This window comes from Onychomys torridus, chromosome 2 (genome assembly GCF_903995425.1).
Source record: "Onychomys torridus chromosome 2, mOncTor1.1, whole genome shotgun sequence".
Classification (NCBI taxonomy): Eukaryota; Metazoa; Chordata; class Mammalia; order Rodentia; family Cricetidae; genus Onychomys; species Onychomys torridus.
Window position 1 is genome coordinate 148,844,411 of NC_050444.1, and position 22,753 is coordinate 148,867,163.

The 22,753-nt window shown below is 43.6% G+C and overlaps 1 protein-coding gene across 7 annotated transcripts in view; it reads right to left on the bottom strand.

The window, feature by feature from the left end:
• The window catches only part of Srrm1 (serine and arginine repetitive matrix 1), a 32,620-nt gene that overhangs the window by 1,094 nt on the left and 8,773 nt on the right, over positions 1-22,753 (bottom strand). Inside the window, exons 6-17 of one of the 7 annotated variants that reach the window (XM_036177028.1) lie at positions 21,182-21,295; positions 19,825-20,013; positions 19,461-19,580; positions 16,093-16,367; positions 11,625-11,705; positions 11,142-11,225; positions 9,110-9,254; positions 8,708-8,749; positions 5,917-6,045; positions 3,030-3,491; positions 2,074-2,269; positions 819-1,028 (exon numbers count right to left, since the gene is read on the bottom strand). In XM_036177028.1, coding sequence (XP_036032921.1) covers positions 819-1,028; positions 2,074-2,269; positions 3,030-3,491; positions 5,917-6,045; positions 8,708-8,749; positions 9,110-9,254; positions 11,142-11,225; positions 11,625-11,705; positions 16,093-16,367; positions 19,461-19,580; positions 19,825-20,013; positions 21,182-21,295 — 2,047 coding nt within the window. Of the gene's footprint in view, positions 1-818; positions 1,029-2,073; positions 2,270-3,029; positions 3,492-5,916; positions 6,046-8,707; positions 8,750-9,109; positions 9,255-11,141; positions 11,229-11,624; positions 11,706-16,092; positions 16,368-19,460; positions 19,581-19,824; positions 20,014-21,181; positions 21,386-22,753 lie in introns of all 7 variants that reach the window. The other 6 variants (XM_036177023.1, XM_036177027.1, XM_036177026.1 and 3 more) reach the window with 6 other exon arrangements.

A 22,753-nucleotide genomic window follows, 5' to 3' on the forward strand; every position in this document is an offset into this window, starting at 1 on the left:
CAACACAGACTGTACACAAGACCCACCCACCTGGAATCATGCCTTCTGAGAAGAGTCTCTTTGTACCCTGGGTTTATTTAGAACACCATACTTCCACACCCAGTTTATCTGGCGCTAGGGGAGTCACATTCAGGGCCTTGAGCATGCAAGCAAGCCCCCCCACAAACTGAGTTACATCCCTATGCTTGCTATGCAAGTATGAGAACCTGAGTTAACAGGCAGCAGTGTACTGGCAATCCCAAGTGCTGAGGAAGTGGTCTAGGTGTGGTCCAGTCTATCTGAAATAGTGAACTCCAGGCAAAACAGCCTGGAGCTTGCCACCAACCCTGATGACTTGTGTTCAATCCTAAGAACTCCAGATAGTGGAAGGCTAGAATTAACCCTGCAAATTGTGCTGACACAGGTAAAGTGCAACAAAAATATGAATGAATGAGTGAATAAATGAATGAATGAATAAATAAAAAAATAAAGGAAGACACTAATGGCTTCTACATACACACTGATAGGTGAGCACACACACAAAACCCACCATTATCAGTTACTTGGGAGGCTCCCCACTTTTTTCCATTGTGTGAATTTCTTTGGTTGCATTTAGTCGGAGTGTCTAGGGGTGTGGCTCAGTGGTAGCACCCATGCCTAACACACAACAAAACACCCTGTGCTCTTGTCCCCAGCACTGCTCGGAAGGTAGTTTTTAAAAACTCAAAGCGTCCCAGCATCAAGCTTTTGGGAAGCCACCTGTCCTCTCCTTGGTCCTGGTGGGTGAAAAGGACATCCCAGCATGCGAGCAACACACAACAGAGGCACTGCATGAATACCTTCCTGGGCTCTGGTGCTGCCGCAGGCTCGTCCTGTGCTGATGTGGTGGTGGCAGCAGAAACAGCTGCAGGGGGTGCAGGAGCTGCAGGGGCTACAGCCACAGCCTTCTCCTTCTTGTGTTTTTTGTGCTTCTTGTGTTTCTTATCCTTCTTGTGTTTCTTGTCCTTCTTCTTCTTCTTCTTTTTTCCACCTCCTTCTTGATCAGAATTCTAGAGACCCAGAAAGACACAGTGAGGTCATTGATCTGATTATAATGTTTCACAGAAGTGCAAAGACCATTGCCCCCAGCGAAGGCATTCTCAGGAGGTGAAGTGCACACAGCCGGCCTGCCCACGCACCAGCAGGAAAGAGCCTTGACATTGACTCACTGGTAGTTTCTTTACTAACTCTAAGCCAGGTTTCCAACTTCAGGATGTGAATGGGGTGTCAATAGCTGGAGTCATGGGCCAACCATGAGCTGCCTTCCAGCTCCTGACCCGAGCATTAAATGAGGAGCAATTTTAGAAACCTCTGACAATGCTTGGCTAACACATAGCAGGATTTCAGTATGTGGTGCCTACCGGCTATGAGTCCAAAAACTGCCAGGACAAATTCTGAACTACACCTATTTTAAAGTGGGAGTGGTCTGTTTTATTCTGCTGCTGAGATGTTCCATGTACAGGAGTTGGTCCTCTCCTACCACGTGGGTCCTAGGGATTCAACTCAGGTTTGTTTTCAGGTTGGATGCAGGTTCCTGTACCCACGGAGCCATCTTCCAGCCCAGATGTTCCATTACAACAGGGCTGCATCTTCCTGAGCCTTGTAAGTTATACCCCATCTACATGAAATGTGTCCTGATATCGCTGAGCAGCATAGCTCAGTCAAACTGCCATCAGCTAGGCAGTCATCGGACACAGAGCCAACTCTAAGAATGGCTCATGCAATTCATTGAGTCTCAGTAAATAACAGTACTTTTTGCTACTCACTAACCTAGAAAAGAGGATCAAAATCTAAATTCAAAGTATGGTTTCTATTGAACAAAAACCACTTTCATAACTGAATCAGCATACAACAGAAGACTGTCTTTACACTAAATTTATGTATGAATTCAACTCATTTCTAACTTAATTGTTTTTGAGAAAGGTCTCACTGTGTGGCACAGGCTGGCCTTCAACTCCTGATCCTGCTGTGTCCATCAAGTGCTGGGACTGTAAGCACCCACTATTATCCCCAGTCGATTAATTATAAAGATGCCCAAAACAGGCACATACACACCCTGGCAGGGGACGGGCTTGGTGTTGGGCTTTTAGCCTTTTTGACTGGTACTGCAGGCGACCAGTTTGTGGAGGGTGACTGAGACTGGACAGGAGACGGAGGTGCTGGAGGCTTTTTAGCTGCTGGCTCAGGAGATCCAGAGACAGATCGGGAGGAGGAAACCCTTCTTACGGACTGAGGGCTTGGTGAGGCAGCCCTAGACAAAGAGGAAAACAAAACAACACAACATAGCATTGAGGACAGACCCGCAGAGGCTACACACTTGCTTTTATGTCACCCAAGTCTTTCACAGGGTCACTCATGCCTGCAACTCTCTACCACTGATGATGCATCCCACAGGACACTAGTTTCTTAGCTTCCTGAAGCCTCTGTACCAGTATTAAATGCTTCTCAGGGGCTGGAGAGACAAGTGGTTATGAGCACTGGCTGTTCTTCCAGAGGACCAGGGTTCATTTCCTAGCACCCACACAGCTCACAATTAACTGCAACTACCTTTTCAGGGATCTGACACCTGTTTCTGGCCTCTGTGACACTGCCCACCAGACACATACAGGCAAAACACCCACTGACATAAAATAATAAAAAGAGGCTGTTTCATCTCAGACTCAGAAGCGTATCTCTAAAATACCGGATGTTAAGAACCAAATAAAGCCCTCTAGCATTTATGCTACAAGGAGCTAGGTTCAAAGTGGAACAACATGAACAATACCTAAATTTTGATTATATTATTATTTTGGGTTTTAAGACAGTATCTCTGTGTAGTCCTGGCTGTCCTAGAACTCACTCTGTATACCAAGCTGGCCTTGAGCTCAGAGAGATCTGTCTGCCTTTGCTAGGATTAAAGGTGTGTACCACCACTGCCCAGCTTTCTTATTTTTATAAGTGCTCAATAGGGAAAGGATTCTACATGTTACAGAACTAAATACTTCTAACAAAAAAGCATTAAATATTTTTACTTTTTAATCTTCTTAGGCTCCGGAGTCCTGGAGACTCTCCTAATGGGCCTAGTACTTGGAGATGGGGACTGCCTTCCTTGGGGTGATGCTGATGCTCCTCTTCCAACAGGGGGAGGACTTGAGGTCTGAGGAGCTCGAGGACGTGGTGAGGGCGAATGTCGTTTGTTTGGTTGTGGTGACCGGGCCTCTCGGGTGGAGCGGCCTGGGGAAGCCCCCTTCCTATGCTTTGAAGATAAGGAGGGCGAGCGTCTCTTGGTGACTGGGGGGCTTCTCTGTTTGGGAGGTGGAGAGTGGGAGACCCGGCGCTTTGGTGGTGGAGATGGTGATGCCCTTCGCTTGGGCTGGGGTGGGGGCGAGGCGGTTCTCCTCTTTGGAGGCGGGGAAGGAGAGTATCTCCTCTGGATGGGAGGAGAGTATCTTCTTGGAGAAGGTGAGCGGCGGCGTGGGGGAGGAGAAGGAGTCCTAGAAAAAACACACCATTAAGCCGAAACCAACAGGATCCAGAAATCAAAACCCATTTATTATTATCTGGGTGTGTTCATGCCCACACATTCTGCATGTGTGCAAGTGAGTGGCCATGCTGAGGTCAGAGAAATCAATCTCTTCATCCACCTTCATGTGCAAACTTGGGTCAGTACACCAATGTGGCAAGTACTTTTGCTCACTCAGCCACCCTGCTAGTCAACCAGTTATAAATATCATGTAGCCAGCACTGTGCCAAGGGATATATTTCAAAGTAAGATGTCCACCACCATACTTGTCAAGAGGGTACCATGTTGTGTTTAATGGAGAAATTTGCAATTCTCAGAAACAATTTAAATTCACTCATAGACTTTCTATATAGAATCAATTCACTGTTTCATGATAAGAGACCCTCACACTGCTTTGTGGTACTGTGAGCATCAGCTGTTGCCAGGTGATAATAGTCAACATCGGTCAACTGAGAAAGTCTGCTTTACTGAGTTCTATGTGGCAGGGGCTGGAGATGTGGCCCAGTAGCTCACCAAGGTTCCTAACTCAAATTCAAAGGGAACCACCATCATTTTCTGGCTTTCACAGGCACAAGGTACACACAATGCACATACATATACTCAGACAAAACACGCACAAACCAAAATAAAGAAACCGTTTACATGATGATGTGCTGGCTCCTCTGACCCAGCAGCCTAGTTCACTATCTTCAAAGGACCACTTTTCAGTGCAAGTTCACAGCCAAAGACACCTCTAAAGTTCTACCTGGCTTCTCTCTTAAAAGTGAAGTCCTGTTATGAAGTCCTAGGAATTAAGACTTAGTACAACATTCAGGCTAACTGTACAATTTGCGCTTGGGTCTTTCCTTTTTTGGGGAGTGGGGGGGGGGGGTGGGGGGAGTTGAGACAGGGTTTCTCTGTGTAGCTTTGGAGCCTGTCCTGGAACTCACTCTGTAGCCCAGGCTGGCCTGGAACTCACAGAGTTCCAGAGGCCTGTCTCTGCCTCCCGAGTGCTGGAATTAAAGGCACTTGGGTCTTTCAACATAAATTCCTGCTCAGATTTACAATAAGCCAATCTTTCAGGCAAGATGGTAGAGTGGAACTGGGCAATTATTTAGTAACTCTACCTAGGCACAGTGGCTCCAATTTGTAATTCCAGTATTTGGGAGGTTTGAGGGCTGAGACAGCCCCAAATCCAAGACCAGTCTGGTATACATATTAGATCTCGTTAAACAAGAACAAAACACCCCACTCCAAAAAGACATACACACTTCTTTTCCCTTTCTCTATTACACACTAAATAACCGTAGTAAAAAGTAAAACAAGCATTGTACAGTTATTGCTTGTCATGGATTCATCCCAACATACATAAAAGTTACAAACAAATAGAAAACCCCATTTCCCCCTGTTTTATATCTGTAGACCTACAGGAACAGACTAACCAGTCACTGTCCAGTTATCTGCCTACCAACCTGTGATCGTTCTTTATTCTCTTGCTGTGACTGAGCTGACACCCTGGAGGATGTCTTTTTTTATTTTGGTTTTTTGAGACAGGGTTTCTCTGTAGCTTTGGAGCCTGTCCTGGACTAGCTCTGTAGCCCAGGCTGGCCTCAAACTCACAGAGATCCACATGCCTCTGCCTCCCGAGTGCTGGGATTACAGGCGTGCGCCGCCACCGTCCGGCTGGGGATGTCTTTGTATGGGTTCTTTTAAGACAGAGTCTAGCCTGGCTCCAAACTAGTGCTCTTCCTGCCTCCATCTCCTAGGATCTGGGATTAGGGGTGTGTGCTGACACACGCAGCCTGTGACTAACATTTTTAGAAAACTTTTGGCTTCTCACTTCATGGAGCACTCTTGATTTGGAACTGCTAGCAGCCTTACCAAGGAAATCAAATGCACACAGCCAACAGGTTAGTGTACTGTTCCTGTGCAGCTGGATGGTTCTAGAACCCTTCATGGGTGTGCAGCCACTGCTATTCCTCACTCCTCTCCTCAGACACCCAGGCTTTGGCTGCTCTAGGACCCAGACTGGCCTCCACCTCAAAATCTTCCTGCCCCAGCCTTTCAAGAGTTGAGATTCTGCCGGGTGGTGGTGACGCACGCCTGTAATCCCAGCACTCAGGAGGCAGAGCCAGGCGGATCTCTGTGAGTCAAGGCCAGCCTGGGCTACCAAGTGAGTTCCAGGAAAGGCGCAAAGCTACATAGAGAAACCCTGTCTCGAAAAACTAAAAAAAAAAAAAAAAAAAAGCAGAATCTATTTTCTGTTTCTACAGAGTTGTGTGTTCTAGGATTTTCCTGTAAGGGAGCTCATATTTACTACGTGACCTTTTACAACTGGAGATGCAATGTCACTGTACAAAGCAACTTCCATGGTAAAAACCCATAGTCACCATCAGTCAGTCTTTCAGACACAGTACCTTCGTCGTGGTGGTGGGGTGGGAGATCTGCGCCGCCGAGGAGGAGGGGGAGGAGGAGGGGGAGGAGCTGGAGAAGGAGATCGTCGCCTTCTAGCTGGTGGTGGAGAGGGACTTCTCCTCCTTCTACCACTAAAACAAGAGTTGATTCTCAGTCAGTGACATTTCTAATCAAAGACCCAGGAAGCACAATTCCAGCAAATAACCCAGGGAAGAGATATATCCAGGGTACTTTCTCAGCTTAAGGCCCAGATCCTGGGTAGCAGCCAACATTAGAAACAACAATTAAAAATCAATGTTTCGCTTTTGGTATGGGTAAAACACAGCTTTGTGATGTTAGCTTCCAAAAGAAGTATTTGGTTATAACATAAGTCACCCAACAGAGGAAGTGAGAAATTTCAAAAGACTGACTAGAACACATTGTTTTTAGTTGGGATACACGTATCTGAGACTTATGTAGACCATGTCAGGGTTAAGTTCAGCCAAGCTGTGCTTTGAAAAGGCTTTTCAGGTATTCTGAATCTTTATGAATAACATTTAAGATGTTAATGGACACCAATGGCTTAAGGCCCACACCTGGAGGCCACTGCTCCACACTGCCCCGCCTCTCCAACACCACTGAGCACAGGGACTGCATGCACCAAGCGAGCACTCTACCTCTGAGCCGTCTCTCCGACCTTTACCATCTAACTAAAAATACATGTCCAGCACCGACAAGGAACTGGATGTCACACCTAATACCCTAAAGACAAATGACAAAGCTGAGGATGAGGCTGCCCTGGGGGTAATGTATTAAAAATATACTCATGACCAAATCCACCCCAATTCTGAGTTCTGTAACAGAGTCAACTAACACAAGCCACATACCAAGAAGTACCACCCACCAACCAACTAGACGCAGCCTCAAGAAGACTTATTGTCAGGCAGTGGTGGCCCACGCCTTTAATCCCAGCACTCAGGAGTCAGAGCCAGGCGGATCTCTGTGAGTTTGAGGCCAGCCTGGTCTACAGAGTGAGTTCCAGGAAAGGCGCAAAGCTACACAGAGAAACCCTGTCTCGGAAAACAAAAACAAACAAAAAAAGACTTAATAACTGTGGGCTAAGTCAGCTTGTCACCTCTGAGGCAAACTGACATTCACTGAGAAAGAAGACAATGCAAACAGGACCTGGCTCTTTGCCCAGCCAGGACCAACACTGTGAACCCAGACTCAGCTTCTAAAGTTGACCAGCCCCGGCTCCTATCTGAGACTAAACAGAGAAAAGCCAGAAATGCACTACCAGATTTTATTTCCAACCAGATCTGGTTTAGATCTGCAGGTGATCTGTGATTAGTACTTCATCTTAATAGTTTACATAAACAAAATCATGTTTAATTTTACCCTCCCTAAAATGTGATACTGAACCCCTAAACTAGGAAGGCAGAGGCAGGCGATTTCCGAGTTCAAGACCAGCCTGGTCTACAGTTTCTGGACAGCCAGGTTTACATAGAGAAACCCTGTCTCAAAACAAGCAAACAACAACAAAAATATGACACTGAGTCATAACTCAAAATAATTTTCTGTCAGATGTGGTGGGGTACCCCTTTAATCCCAGCTCTCAGGAGGAGATAGAGGCAGGTGCATCTCTATGAGTCCTAAGCCAGCCTGGTCTATATAATGTTTCAGGACAGTTAGGGGTACATACAAAGACCCTGTCTGAAACAAACCAGTAGAGAATATTCATCTTGTTTTTTTGTTTTGTTTTGTTTTTTTAAGACAGCGTCTCTCTCCACATAGCCTTGGCTGTCCTGAAACTCACTACGTAGACCAGTGCTGGGTGGGTTTAAAGGCATGTGCCACCACGCCCAGTTAGGAACATTAATTCTAATTGTACTGTTTTCATGGAAGCCAGAAGTCACTACAGCTAGGAGAAAAATATTTCTGTACCCAATTTATTTCTTCCATATTTCTGTTTTTTCATTATCATGAAACAGTTCCCTCCACAGCATAAATATCCCACTCTGTTCCATTACTGCTTCCCTATGTCTTCCCAAAAAGACTTTAAAATTGGAAAAGGTGAAAACAGACAGGAAGCATTTCTGCTCCCAAGCAGCCTAGACAGGGGATGCTCCCCCTGCACTCAGAAAAGGGAACTGATGATGCCAGAAAGCATGTCAGTGGTCCAGGTCAAGGCAGGCATGGGACACTTCTCCCTGTTTTCTCACCACCACCACCCAGCCAACTATAAGATTTTTATAGAGGATTTGGATCTAAAATTTCATGGTTTCATGGTCACATAAGCACATGTCAAAACAGTTCAGCCAGTGGAGGGTAGGAGAAGGCCAGGGCTGGTGAAATGAGCTCAGCAGATAAAGGCACTTGCCACCAAACCCGAAGAATTAAGTGAGTTCGATTCCCAGGACCCACACAGTGCACAAAGAGAACCAATTCCTACAAGTGTTCTCTGACCTTCAACAGGTATACTGTGGCACATGTGTGCCCACACATATCCATGACACATATAAACACAGACTTTTACCTCACAGATATGTTCCCCATACTGCTGCACAAACTACAGAACCAACCCTAACATTTTCAAGTTTCTCCCTAAGTTTTTCTCACTTTCTTTAAGTCACCCTAATTCCAAGTCACTCCAACACCTCACACATAGCTCTCCGTATCATTCCTCTAACACCATCCAAGAAAAAGCCAACACACACCAAAACAACTGAACTTCTGCCACGGACACAATGCATCTGTAAAATGGGGGGTAAACTTGGCATGGAACCCTAATTTGAATAATAGCGTCTAACCAACCTTTTAGTCACTGGCGATTGCCATCGCTTCCCCATCTGCATCCTGAGAGCAGTGGAGAGAAACAAATGTCAAGAACTCCATTCACAAGTTAAACTCCTCTTGTGGAGGCAGTTTTTTTTTTTTTTAAAAGCTTCAAAGTGTTGGAATTAATGCTATGATTTAACTGCTCTTTATATTCATGCATAAATAAGGCAATCACTCAAAACTTGTCTAGTTTTAATGTTGAGAACTACCAAAAGCAAGAAAAAAACAAGCTAACCAAAACTCCAGACCCAACCACTTAAGTCTTAAGTTTTCAAAAGGAAGAATTAGCCAATTCTAAAATAATTTTGCAGCCCACTCTGTAAGTTACAGTTTCAACCCAACCACAGACCAGTCAAAACCATTAGTGAAGGTTGTTACCGAGGAGAAGTCTCTTTTGGGCGCTTGCGAGGTGATGGAGAGGCACTCCGAGAAGCAGAATGTCTCCGCCGCCTGCCCACCTCACCATTCTTCACATGGGATCTCTTGGGCCGCTCATCTTCTGAGGTGGAAGAGGAGCCAGAGTCTGTAATCAGAGAGCAAAGAACAACAACAAAATATCACACACACACACACACACACACACACACACACACACACACACACACTCGCTCTTACACTGCTCAGTCCTAGGTTCTGCCCCTAGCACTGCAGAAACCATAACCTAGAGGCTAGTAAAACCCAGTGACACAGCATTCACCTAGGATGGCAGAAGGCCATGGCATTCGGTTCTCAGTACCGTCAGTACAATTTAATCAGGACAATTCTAGTGGCAGTCAACACCCCCACACCCAATACAAGGCTAGTTTACTATCAAGAGAACCGAGGCCTGCATGCACCTCTGAGAAATCTAGGGATTTTAACCCAGGCTTGCTGGTGCATGTCCATATCTGATGACAGGGAGGTAGAGGCAGGGTCTAAAGCTCAACACCAGCCTCAGCAACACAGCAAGTTAAAGGGCAGCCTGTGTGAATGAGACTATCTCAGAAAAAGGACAGAACAAAAAGTTAGTCATTATTTCCAATTAACAAAGTAAAGCTTCAAAAGACTCTTAAGGCTGGTGGTACAACTCAGTAACTCAGTGGAAGAGCACATGCCTAGCATGAGCAGGCCCTGAGTTCCATGCCAGCAGCAAAAGAAAAGCATCAATAAATTACTTGAAATAGAAAATAAAAATGACTACTATAATAATTACAATAATCACTTGAAGTGGGGCATGGCTGTTAGAGTGCTTGTCTTAAGCATCCATCCCCAGCACTGCATAGAATTGGTTGCCGTGGTGCAAAGCTTCACCTCAGCACTTAGGAGGTGGATGCAAGAAGATCAGAAGTGTACTGTCTTTTCTGGCTACACAGCAAGTTCAAGGCAAGCCTGCCTCAAATAAAATCAAACCTACCAAAACCCAAGCACAGCATTTGGCGTAAACATCAAGCTTCTCCATACTTTCTTTTTAATCCAACAATTAAAACTATCTGAAAACTTCATCTGCCTACTATTAAACAAACAAAATACCTAAAAGCAGCCTTAATGCCCAATAAAAGGCAACTTGACCAAAAGAAAGGAAAAAAAAAGCTACTAGCAAAAAATTTGAAAGATTCACAAAAACCCAGTTAAGATGTTCTAAACCACAGACTCCTGGATATTAGGGAATAAACTAGTTATCCAATTTAATTTTCTTTTTTAACTATTGTAGTAAAAATCTGTAGAGTATTCTACTCTAGGTTGATTACCTTATTTTTACTAATGCTGGGAAATAAAGCCCAGGCCTTTGCACACACAGTAAGCTATACTACACCAACAGAACTACACTCCTAGCCAGATTTATCACTTTCATAACAATGTAACAATTAAAAATTTAAGGGCTTAAAATAAGAAAAACATACACAGTGGCCAACACAGAAATTCCCATGAAGGCAAACATTTTGTCCCTCACCCCCTCGAATTCAGAAGTAGGGTCTCAGGCCTGGAGGTGCTGGGCAATTAAGATAGTCTTGGTTTAATTCCCAGGACCCACATGGTGGCTTATAATGTCTACAGCTTCAGATCCCAGGGGATCTTCTTCTGGCCTCCTGAGACCAGATATACACATGGTACACAGATATTCATACAGGTAAAACACATATGCATTATATATATATATTTATGGATGGATATGTATATATAAAAGGGGGATATCCTCATGTAGTCCAGGCTATCTCCAGGTCACTATATAGCCAAGAATACTGATTATCTGACCCTCCACCTCCTGAATACTAACTGATACTACAGACTTCTCTGGGTTTGCTGGTTTTGGGACTCTCACTATGTAACCCTTAAAGGCCTCATACTTCACAGGAACTCTCCTGCCTCCACCTCCCAAGTGCTGGGGTTCCAACAGGTGTGGAGGTAGAAAGCACTTTCTTGGTGTCCATACCAGATGAAGACTGCTGGTTCTGTCGTCTATACTGGCGCCTCTGCTGCACAGAATCGGCTACAGCCATCTTGCTGCCTTTGTCTTCTTCTGAAAGATGGATGCATTTAGAGAGCTTTTCTTTAGTTACACACAGGTAATGTGACATAACTGAACACGCAAACAAGCATTCAAACCTTTATCAACTACTAAACTTATTTACTACAGGTCAGGCCGCGAGTTAGGAATTCTACAAACATTTCAGCTAGCTACCAAACCCAGAATTATGTCCAAATACAGAAGGAAGAGAATGAGGTTAGGATAATGAAATAAGGAAACAGAGAACACTTAAAAGGCTGGAGCTGGGAATCTCCAACTGTCTGTGACGTCAGTTTCAGCTTTCTCTACTGTGGTGCCCTGTAGATCTCCAATCTCCAACCCCAGGGGAACCATCAACTACAGAAGGGAAAAGAAAAAAACAACCTCCAGAAAATCATTACAACTTACCAGACTCCGACAACTCCACTTTTCTCGGCTTGGGTGCTGGTGAAGGTGACTCTCTTTTCTCAGTACCTTTATGTTTTGCCACTAAAAAACAAGTGAAGGGAAAAAATCTCACACACAATAAAAAAGAATAGTATTTTAACAGTACACAAATGAGCGTGACTGTTTAGCATAAAAAACAACAACAACATAACCTAAAATTTAAACACGGAAAGTTTCAGAAACTTCTACAGGGCTAGCAAGAACCCTGCACCGGTTACTCAAAGCCAACCGCACCAAAACCAGCTGGATGTAGTGAGTGGTATACACGTGTAACCTCAAGACTCCTACAGCAAAAGGAAGGTGAAGATGAGGGAATGGTCTGGAAGTTTGGACCAGTTAACCTGGAGCACACACAACCAGTAGAAAGCAGGGCGGTCCTGCCAGAGACCATGTCTCAACAAAGAAGAGGAGAATCAACTCCCAGAAATTGTTTTTTTAAAGAAAACAACCAAAACAGATGGGTGACTGTAACACACACCTTTAATCCTAGCACTCGGGAGGCCGAGGCAGGCAGATCTCCAGGTTCAAGGCCAGCCTGGTCTACAGAGTGTGTGCCAAGATAAGTCAGGGCTACACAGAGAAACCTTGTTCCAAAAAATAAAGAAACCAACCCACCCAAAGTCACCCTTAGTTCTTGTACCTGCTGTGAATGACTGAGGAATTTCGATAGAGTAGCTTATCAGAACAGTTAGACCTTATTTAATACCCGAGGAATTGTCATAGACTATACAGGGTAGTAACCACAAGAACTGGTGATGTGACACTTCAACCTCATCTTTTCTAAAGTAATCAAAGCGAAAATACTACTGAAATGGCATACACAGTAGACAAGCCCTGTATCCCTGAGTTACATTCCTTTAGTTAATGATTCTACCTACAAACGTTATTTGGACAAACCACTGAATTTAGTTGAGAATGGTTAACATCTAAAATTCATAAAAGTAACTGGGGCTGGAGAGGAGCTCAGTGGTCAAGAGCATTTGCTGCTCTTACAGAGGACCCCTATGTGTAGCTCACAGCTACGTGAAACTCCAGCTCCAAATATGAAACCTTATCTGGCTTGTGGGTACCTGCATTGTGTATATATGCCCTAGCACAGAACATACATTTAAAAAAAAATCCTAACAAGGAGGAGGCTTGAGATAGGACTGCCAGCCTAGATTACATAACAAGATACTATTCCAAAGATTTTTAAAGACAAATCAAATCAAAACAAACAGGAAATCACCTACATGTCAAATTTACCATCTCAGGGGATCAAAATTTAAAACTATCTGGAAGGTGGCTTGTTTGGCTGTGAGAAGGCATTTTCTTAACATAATTAAAATTAATATTGCTTTTCTATTTCTTGAGACAAGATCTCACTACTGTCTGGCTTCAGAATGGCAATGTAATACCAGAATCAAAGAAGCACACTATTACCAGGTGGTGGTGACACACACCTTTTATCCCAGCACTCTAGAGGCAGAGGTAGGTGGATCAAAGCTCAGTTCAAGGCCAGCCTGGTCTACAGATCAAGTTCCAGGACAGCCAGGGATACCCAGAGAAACCCTGTCTAGGGGATGAGGAGGAACATACCACCACATCTAGTCAACATTACCTATCTTGTTAAACAGAAGGAATAAACACATGGGAGGGTTCATCCTGACTTAAAGTCTCATTAATGGCTTAACTAAAATAGCCTTTAGTAGTATTTTTTAAACAATTTTTTTTAGATTTATTATGTATACAGTGTTCTGCTTACATGTGTCCTTGCAGGCCAGAAGACGGCACCAGATTTCATTTATGGGTGGTTGTGAGCCACCATGTGGTTGCTGGGAATTGAACTCAGGACCTCTGGAAGAGCAGTCAGTGCTCTTAACCACTAAGCCATCTCTCCAGTCCCTTTAGTAGTATTTATAGCATACACTTTATCCTACTCTTGAGTTAAAGCATTCTACCAAACAGTGGTGATATATTGCCTTTAATCTCAGCACTCGGTAGGCAGAGGCAGGCAAGGCAGACAGATCTCTGTGAATCTGAAGCCAGCTTGGTCTACAGAGCTAGTCCTAGGGTAGCCAAGGCCACACAAAGAAACTGTCTTGGGGACGGACAGACAACAACCAAACACCAAAATCAACCAACCAAACAAAAACACACTATTACAGGTAACAAGTATTTTATTTTTCTAAATGAGATTTTTTTTTACTGTGTTATGTTAATAGTGTTTTAAGAATTCAAGGAGCAAATCATTCTAGCATAAAGTCAGAAATTTAAGAGAACAACTCTAAAACCAGAATTTTAAAGCATTTCAACAGTCCCATTAATTATTAATTTTAGATTGCCCAAAAGATAACTTGTAAAGTTAAGTTACTGTAACCAGAACAAGTAAAATACATTAAGCATCCACAAAGCACAATTTATGTAGTTTAGCTGATTCAAAAGATACAGGCCACGCCAGGACACCTGACTAAGGTTCACGTTTATGCAGCACCTGGATTACAACTGATTCCAAGTTTCCCAAACACTTAACGAGACTAAAGTGCACTCAGAATGATTAGTCCCAACCCCACTTCTCTCTCCTTACTCTCATCAGCCTGTGATCGACAGCAGATCACAAGACCCCAATTAACATCTGCTACATGAACTGCAAACAAGAACCCTACATCACAGCAGTGCCGCTGTTCTGAAATCACAGTACCCAGGAGAGAAGCCAAGAACTTCATTCCGCCCCTCTTCTTCCTCCCAAGTCATCACTAAGGCATTTGGAGTTTGACAATTCTCACTGCCTAGCTGGGAATGAGCTCTTAAATTCTTTTACTAACTAGCTGACCTTGGCTAAGTCACCTAACAATTGCCAAGGTCTTTTCTAGCTCTCAAATTTCAACCCAAGGGTCATTTCCACACAGTTCAAACAAATTCTGAGTTTCAGTGGACATAAAGCAGACTGTCTGGCTAAAGCAGCTTGTCCCGAGCAGAGAATGCAGCAGGTTTGTGTTTCCTACAATGCTGACTGCAAATACCCGTTACACGTGTACAAGGCTTATGTCAAAACAGGAGAGACGAGCTGGAGGGATAGCTCTGAGGTGAAGAGCGTTGACTGCTCTTCCAGAGGTCCTGAGTTCCATTCCCAGCAACCACATGGTGGCTCACAACCATCTACAATGAGATCTGGTGCCCTCTTCTGTATACATAATAAATAAATAAATCTTAAAAAACAGGAGAGACTGGCACCGGTGCAGACTCATGAAGGGGAACTAGCAAACCCCAAAAACTGCCCTATTTTAACAGAAGTACTCCTTCTGTTCATATATTTTAAAGTAATTCTTCTATATAATCTAAATGGAAAAAATGTGTATTTTTCTAAAATAATAGTGGGAACACTTAAGAGTATCTTGCCCCTCGAGAGCTTTCTAGTCTAAACAAAAGAAATATTTACAAGTGTAAAGTTCCTAGGAAAAGACAAGTTGGCTAGAGAAATATGTATCAGATTAGGACATGGTAATGGGAACTTCAGAAAAGCAGAAATAACACAGTGCATGTATAATAGCTGTCCTAAACATCTTATCTGTCACTACATGAACTGGACATTAAAGTCACATTACTCCATGGCTCGTCACCACCAGCAGCAGGTCCTCGCTGTACTCATCCTTCTCAGTCTAAGAGGTCAGCAGTGTGGTGAGCCCTTGTAATCCCAGCACTCGGGCAGTCACCGGCTCAGAACACCTTCTCTAAAAAAAATCCAACTGCTACAGCAGCTTCCCCAAGCTTCCCACCCACTCCACTCACCTTTCAGGCTGCCTCTATTACTCCAGCCCTAGCACCTAATGCGCCATTTGAATGGAGGATCCTAGCCTCCTCTTTCTCCACGCATATTTGAGTCGTGGCTTGCTGGGGTTTCTTCACTAATCAGATTAACATTCTACTTGGCTAACACAATCACAGGTCATCAATTTCTTAGAAACCAATCTACTGAACAGAATGAGGACAGCACCCAAGATCCCTGTCTAGACCCTAAATCAATCAATCTTTCCTTGGGGCACAAATGTGACCCAAAACAAAACAAAACAAAACAAAACAACGCAACAACAACAAACCCAAAAAAACCAGAACACAAAGTTCTCAAGTAAGATGCCAAACAAAAAGCCTCAAAAAAGGGTGTGGGGAGGGTGGAACAGTTAACTGGTCTCAGAGTAATAAAATGAATCCTTACAATAAAAGCACAAGTTCCAATTGTTACCCCAACTCAAATGGCCACCTGCCCATGCAAAGGGCACTGGAAAAAGAAACTACCTTTACATATCATCCCCTTTCAGCAAAGTCCTGAGAACAGAAAGACAAGGCAAGCCATTTACAGTGTCACATACAAATTACCTCCTAGCTGCTTCCAAAGGTGGGTACAACAGGTTTCACGCTGATGCCAAAGATAACAAAATGCTTTGTTTTTTACCTTTACCCGAAGTTCTTCCTGGAGACACAGAAACACGACTTTTCCTTGTGCGGTTCGACTGCTGAGGGGTTGGAGAATGGCGAGTTTTAGGTGGTGGAGTTGCTGGAGATGATGGCCTGTGCCTTCGCCTTGGAGGACTTGCTGAAGGAGATAACCTTCGAGTTTTTCGAGGGGGGCTGGATGTCCTCTTGGGGGGCTTCTTTGGTGGTGACCGGGAACGAGATGAAGAGGACGAAGAGCTACTTCCAGACAGTGATGCGGAAGAGCGCCTCCTTCTGCAGAATAAAGCGTTCACTTCATTACCTGCATCCCACTGAAGATGACTTCACAGTGCATACAATGTACGTAAAAAGACAGCTATTTTTATCCAACTTTCGAGTTTCTGTAGCTAAGCACACAAATTACTTCAAAAAGATTGGAAACAAAAACCATAAGCTAGGACAGGAACCAACTATTTCTGAGTAAACACACATAATTCATTCTGCTTGTGTCTGAGCTGTGTGAATGCTATAATCCAGTAACAAAGCAGCCCCTCTTGAAGAGTGATATTGGGGTTATAGAGTTTGTACAACTTTGGGGGTGATAGAGCATTGCTCATTCAGAGTGATGTCAAGTAACTTTAAGTTGCACTAAAAACATGTGCAAGATTTGAAATTCATTTAGCTACATAACTTAGAAGTAGGGGCCTCTCGAATTCTGCAGCAAAATCTATGGTTAAGTTCTGTTGCAATTACGTGTACCTGCAGAATTCACCTTTGGCAGAAGAATTCCTGAGAACCTGAAAAAAAGAAACCCTCCCTTGAGTGTGAGATCAGAAACGGGCTGAAAGGGAATGTTACAGAATCTGCAAAGCACTGTGACTGCTCAACTGTTCAGTGCATACCGAGACAGGCTGCTTGCAAAACTCCAATGTGAGAGATGGTGTTTCCTTACAGTGGACTAAGGAGCACTGGCGCTACTTCTCTGATGATCAATGGGAAAAGTGTGATGCCTGGAATTCCACCACAGACACATCTGTCCTGTCCACCAGCTGCAGCAGCAATGCTACCTGTTTAAGTATCAGCACCTCAGACACCACTCTCCAAAGACGGTATTTGTTGTTGCTGTTGAAGTATGGGTCTGAAAGTCCTACCCACACAGATAGAACTCAGAGATTATTTGATGTTTTCCCCTTTTGTAGTTGCTGTGGTTCTTGGTAAAGAACATTAACTCAACAGCTTTTCCAGGGATAGGGTATACTTCAGAGACAGAGTACATGCTCAGAGGCCCAAGTTAGGCCTTGGTTCAACCAGCAGCAACAAGGTAGACAACAAAGTTCTGTCCAAAGCACCCTCGGAAAGCAGGCCCAGGCAACATAACAATAAGGCAGAAAATTCTGTTCCTGTGTACCAGGCTTCATTTTGTATAAAGTTAAGACACAATCTCATTGCTATAAAATAATATCTAAGATAAAAACATTTTATCTTATGCCCATTTTAGAATGGTTAAGCAAATTAAACATTTCAGCAATGTTTAAAACAAATTAGCACTATTGGCTGAATTAGATGAATACCTAATTGCCACATGTAGCATTGTAAACTACTAGTAATAGCTTTATCTATCAAGCTTTCTTGTTGGACTATCTTTGGACCATCAGCCTGCAAATAATGACTTGAGACTTATTATTAATTATGAAAGCTTGGTCTTAGCTTAGGCTTTTTCCCAGCTATTTTTTTTGTTTGTTTGTTTGTTATTTTGTTTTTTCAAGACAGGGTTTCTCTGTGTAGCTTTGGAGCCTATCTTGGAACTTGCTCTATAGACCAGGCTGGCCTCAAACTCACAAAGACCCGCCTGCCTCTGCCTCTCGAGTGCTAGGACTAAAGGCGTGCGCCACCACCGTCTGGCCCCAACTAACTCTTATAACTTAATCCATATTTTTTACATCTATGTTCTGCCACATGGCTCTTCTTGGTATGGCCCATCCAAAACACCTGACTTGCTCAAGTCTGCTGGCAAAATCTGCACACCTACACTCTTCCTCCATCTGTCCTCTCTCTCCCTAGAACTCCTGACTATCTCTCCTGCCTAGCTGTTGGCCACTTGGCTCTTTATTAAACCAATCAGAAGGTACCTTAGGCAGAGACACATCTTTAGGAATGGAATTATGGGGAACTTCCTTTTATGTTACCTTTCTCTGAGCTGTTACAAAAGGCTTCATTACAAAGGGTAGGAGACTGCTTAGCAGTGAAAGCATTAGCTGCCTTCCAAAGGATTCAAGTTTGGTTCCTAGCACCATCAGTTACAACTGCCTGCAACTCCAGCTCCAAGAGATTTGGAGGCCTCTGCAGGCAGCTGCCTTCACATACATATCCACATTCGCATACTTGAGCACACACCTCTTCACACACTCAAGATAAATGTTTTTATAAAAAAGAGAAACACCGTAAAGGTACTTGCTGTGCAAGCTGGGTAGTCCAAGCTCAATACCACTAGAACCACCCAAAGGAAGAAGAATGGACTCCAAAGTTGTCCACTGACCTCCCAGTACAAGTTACTGTATTTGTATACACACACAATTTAAGTACATTCTTAAAACTCAAGGTAAAACAGCAAGTGGGTAACCTGATTAATTCTGTAGCCAGTTGCCTTTCAGAAGCCATAGTAAGCTAAGTCAGATGGGAGGGAGGCAGCTCAGGGGTTAAGAGCACCTGTTCCTCTTGCAGAGATGGTTTCAGTTCCCAGCACCCATGTGGCAGCTCACAACCAACTGTAACTCCAGTTCCAAGGGGTCTGATGCCCTCTTCTGGTCTCTGGGGGTACCGTGCACACATGGTACACAAAATGTAGACAAAACACTTGTACACACAATAAACACACACTTATACGTTTAAAAAAGTCAAACAGAAAAGCAGCCAGTTCTTTTTTTGCCCTGTGTGTGTCTGATAGTCTTATGTAGAGTTATGACCGAATTTCGGATCCTTTTCCCTCTACCTCCAGGGTGCTAGGATGACAGATATGAATGAAACTCCACCCTGAGTCTGTGCAGCACTGAGGAATAGACCCCAGGGTTTCATGCTTACAGCAAGCATCTTACCAACTAAAGTACTCTGCTAGCCCTTGGCTCTGTACCTTATAAGAACTTTAGTCAAGTCTTAGAAGGAAAAACACACAGGACCTACAAGACCAGTGACTCAACTCTTTCCCAACATTAAGTGTTTCTCACAGCTCAAGTAGTGCCACATTTGAAGTGCATCGGGCTGTCTAGAAGACATTTCCTAGTATAATGTATGACATCTGTCTTCCAGCAAACAAACAAAAACAAAAGGATCCTGAAGTTAGACCAAAGATCACCCTGAAGCGCCAGGCACCTGCCACTAACAGAGCCTCACCGTCTGCCTGGAGACCTACTCCTCCTGTGTCTTGGTGGAGGGGGCATCCGTCTTGGTGGAGTTCTTCTTCGAGGAGATGGTCGCCTTCTTGGGCTTGGCCGCCTTCTAGGAGAGTAAGACCTGCCATAACAAATAGAATTAGGCCCCAAGTAAACTAAAAACAAGGAACTTATTAGTGCTAATTTCCAATGCTACAACTTCTGTTTACGTAGATTTCTACAGGGCACAGAAAAGTAGACTCCACATAAATGCAGAGTAACCTTCATTCTGAACATTCTCTGTGACTTGACACTGTTTACAATGTTACCTTGAAAATCAGCACTTACAACCTAAATCGCATACTCATCCCAAGGCCATAACACACCTCGATCGGGATCTATGTCGCCGTCTTGGTCTAGTATGAGAAGGTGATCGAGAACGGGTCCGAGATCGTGATTTGGAACGTGATCGCGATCTTGGTCTAGTCTTTTCCTTTTCCTTTTTGGAATTTTTTTCTGGAGAAGGTTCTTTGGGCTCTGGTACAGGCTCAGGCTTGGGAGCTTTCAGGATGTCACTGTGAAAATGACAGTGTTTTGGTTTTTTTCTCCACTCTTCTGAGAATCCTAAGCCAATACAACAATATACTGACCTGGCTCTCTTTTTTAAGGGTTTTCTAGGGCTGGCAAAATGGCTGTCTTTGGTGAGTACTTAATGGTACAAGCTTGAGCTCAGTTAAGTTCCCTGGAACCCCACATTAAAGTTAAGGAGAGAGCCAACTCTACAAAGTTATACGCTAAACAACGTGACCTGTCCCCTACTATAAATTAACAGATATAGATCACCTTATTCTAAAAAAAGTTTTCAATATCTGCAAAGACTTCTGACTTCAAAAGACAGGTACATATCAGAATTCACTGAGCAACTAAGAATTCATATCCCTGTTTCACATGAGGGCAAGGACTATGCCACTGTCCAACTGCTGGAGCACACGAAGCCTGACCTCTGGAACCATGAGGGGACAGAAGCTAACGGACACAGAGTCCAGGCAGGACAGCATCCCCTTACCTGCTCAACCATCACTTGAGCAGGTCCACAACTGCAGGGCTGCAGTCTCATGGACGGCATGCCAGAAGGCACAAGATGTTCCCACTGAAGAGGGAGTGAGTGGCTTTTATTTGGTATATTTTGTACCCCAGTTAACAGAAATGAATAAACCTCTTTATATTGGGGGGGGGGAGTTGTTTGAGAATGTAGGTCAGTGACAAAGCATGTGCAAAGCTCTAAGTTACATCTCCCTACTACAAAAAGAAAACAAAAACAAAACAGGAACTTGTCTACAGTTTATGTGGCAAGGAGGTAGGAAGATCACATTACAATACATCAGACTTTTAAAAGAACACAACAGACAGGTCTGGAGAGATGGCTCAGCAGTCAGCAGCACAAGCTGCTCTTCCAGAGAATGCAGGTTCAATTCCCAGCACCCACATGGCACCTCACAACTGTCTGTGACTCTAGTTCCAGGGGACCTGACACCAATGCACATCGAAAACAAAAAGGACAAGCGGTTACCGCTAGGGCATTTTCCTTATAATTTCCGCTTCATTTTCCCATACTAACTTTGTAATTAAAAAAAAAAAAAAAACCCAGAAAGTATCTAAAAAGAAAATAAGCATTTTGTTTTTAAGTTAGCAATATACATTTGCAGGTGGTAGTACAGCCTAAAACATGATTATACAACATGCCTTGTAGACGTGGCCTCCTGTACTGAAGAGTCTTTTGTTCTCACTGATGGTTCTGGGAGCTCTGGAGATTTCTCCTTCTTTTCTGGGGCAGGGGAAGGGCTCCGGCTCTTGGTTCTGTGACGGGGAGATCGAGAGTGACTGCGCTTTCTCTCTCTCCTGACAGGGGAAGACCGTCTTCTAGGGGAAGGAGATCTGGATTTGCGTCTAGGATGAAAGCAATTTTTTCAGATTTTTGAATAATGTGGTATGGCGCAGACAAAGGGAAAATCGAGGATTAATCTTTTAAGTTACCCACTGTTGTCTGTATCTGAGAAGTTTCACATGAAACAAGATATCCATTTCATCTACTTGAGAGGGAAAAGGCCATACAGAACTAGAAGGACAAGCAAACAGAGGTAACAGCCTCGAGGAGCAGTTACAAGAGCAGGCACTGACTTGGGGAGGAGGCGTTGGCTCTCAACTGTTCCCAGTGATCACTCAAAGACCAACACCTCGGATGAAGATGCTTAAAGCCATAGTTCCTCAACAATACATCAACCCTACCAAAATACGGAGTAAGTATAGATGCTGAGAGCAGAGCTGATCAGGCAGAGCCTCAAGATGCACAAAATAGGCTGGTGCAATGTAAGTAGTATGTTCTTTTCACAAGAAAAATGCCAAATTCACAAAAGATGGGTTTTCATTGGGGGGGAGGGGAGGTTGTCTTCCTTTGTAATTGTAGTATGCCTAATTTGAAAGTGTTTGTTATTTTTAAAAATGTATGGAAAATTAAACAGCAGACTTAATCAACACTGGTCATAACAATGATGGCTCACACTTAGCTTTAGAAGCACTCACTGCTTCTAAAAGCAGGTTTTAGAATTCAGCACAAACTAAAGGAAAAAATTATTACCTCAGATTACCAAATTCCCACAATTTAAAAAAAAAAAAAAATCCTAAAAATGAAAAGCCTAATGGAAGTCTCACCTTTCACCACAAATACAGTAGAAGCTGAACCGTGGATTTAAAAATGTGAACCTAACAATAGTCTCATTGGAAGAAAGAAGAAAACAAATAAATGATCTGAAGTTTGGGTTCAGTACAACCTTTGATCTAAGAAAAGCAGAACAAGGAATTAGGTAAGTATATGAATGGCTAACGAGCAGACTTTTAATAAAAGGGAAATATAGAGAGTCAGAATACAGTAACAACAATAACCAAAACAAACAAAAAAATTCCCCAAATGTTTTATTTAAGCAAAGCAACATAAAGTCTAAATTTCTACTTAATAAGCAACTCACCTAAATTAGAGGTGATCATTTTAGTCAAATGATCTGTCTCCAACTAAAATTTTTTTTTTTAAGAGAGTAACAGAGTACTGTCTAGGCTGGCCTAGAAGCCACATCCACCCCATTGCCTCCAGGATAGCTTTATAAAAAAAAAAAAAAACGTGCCAAAATGCCTAGCAACATAGAAGATCTCTTTAGCCCAGAGGGGAACAGCTCCTCCACTAATGTTCCCCCAGACCTCTGGCTGGCCACACTTCCGCCAGAGCACCCTGAAGACCCAAGGCCCCCACAACCCCACACTCGA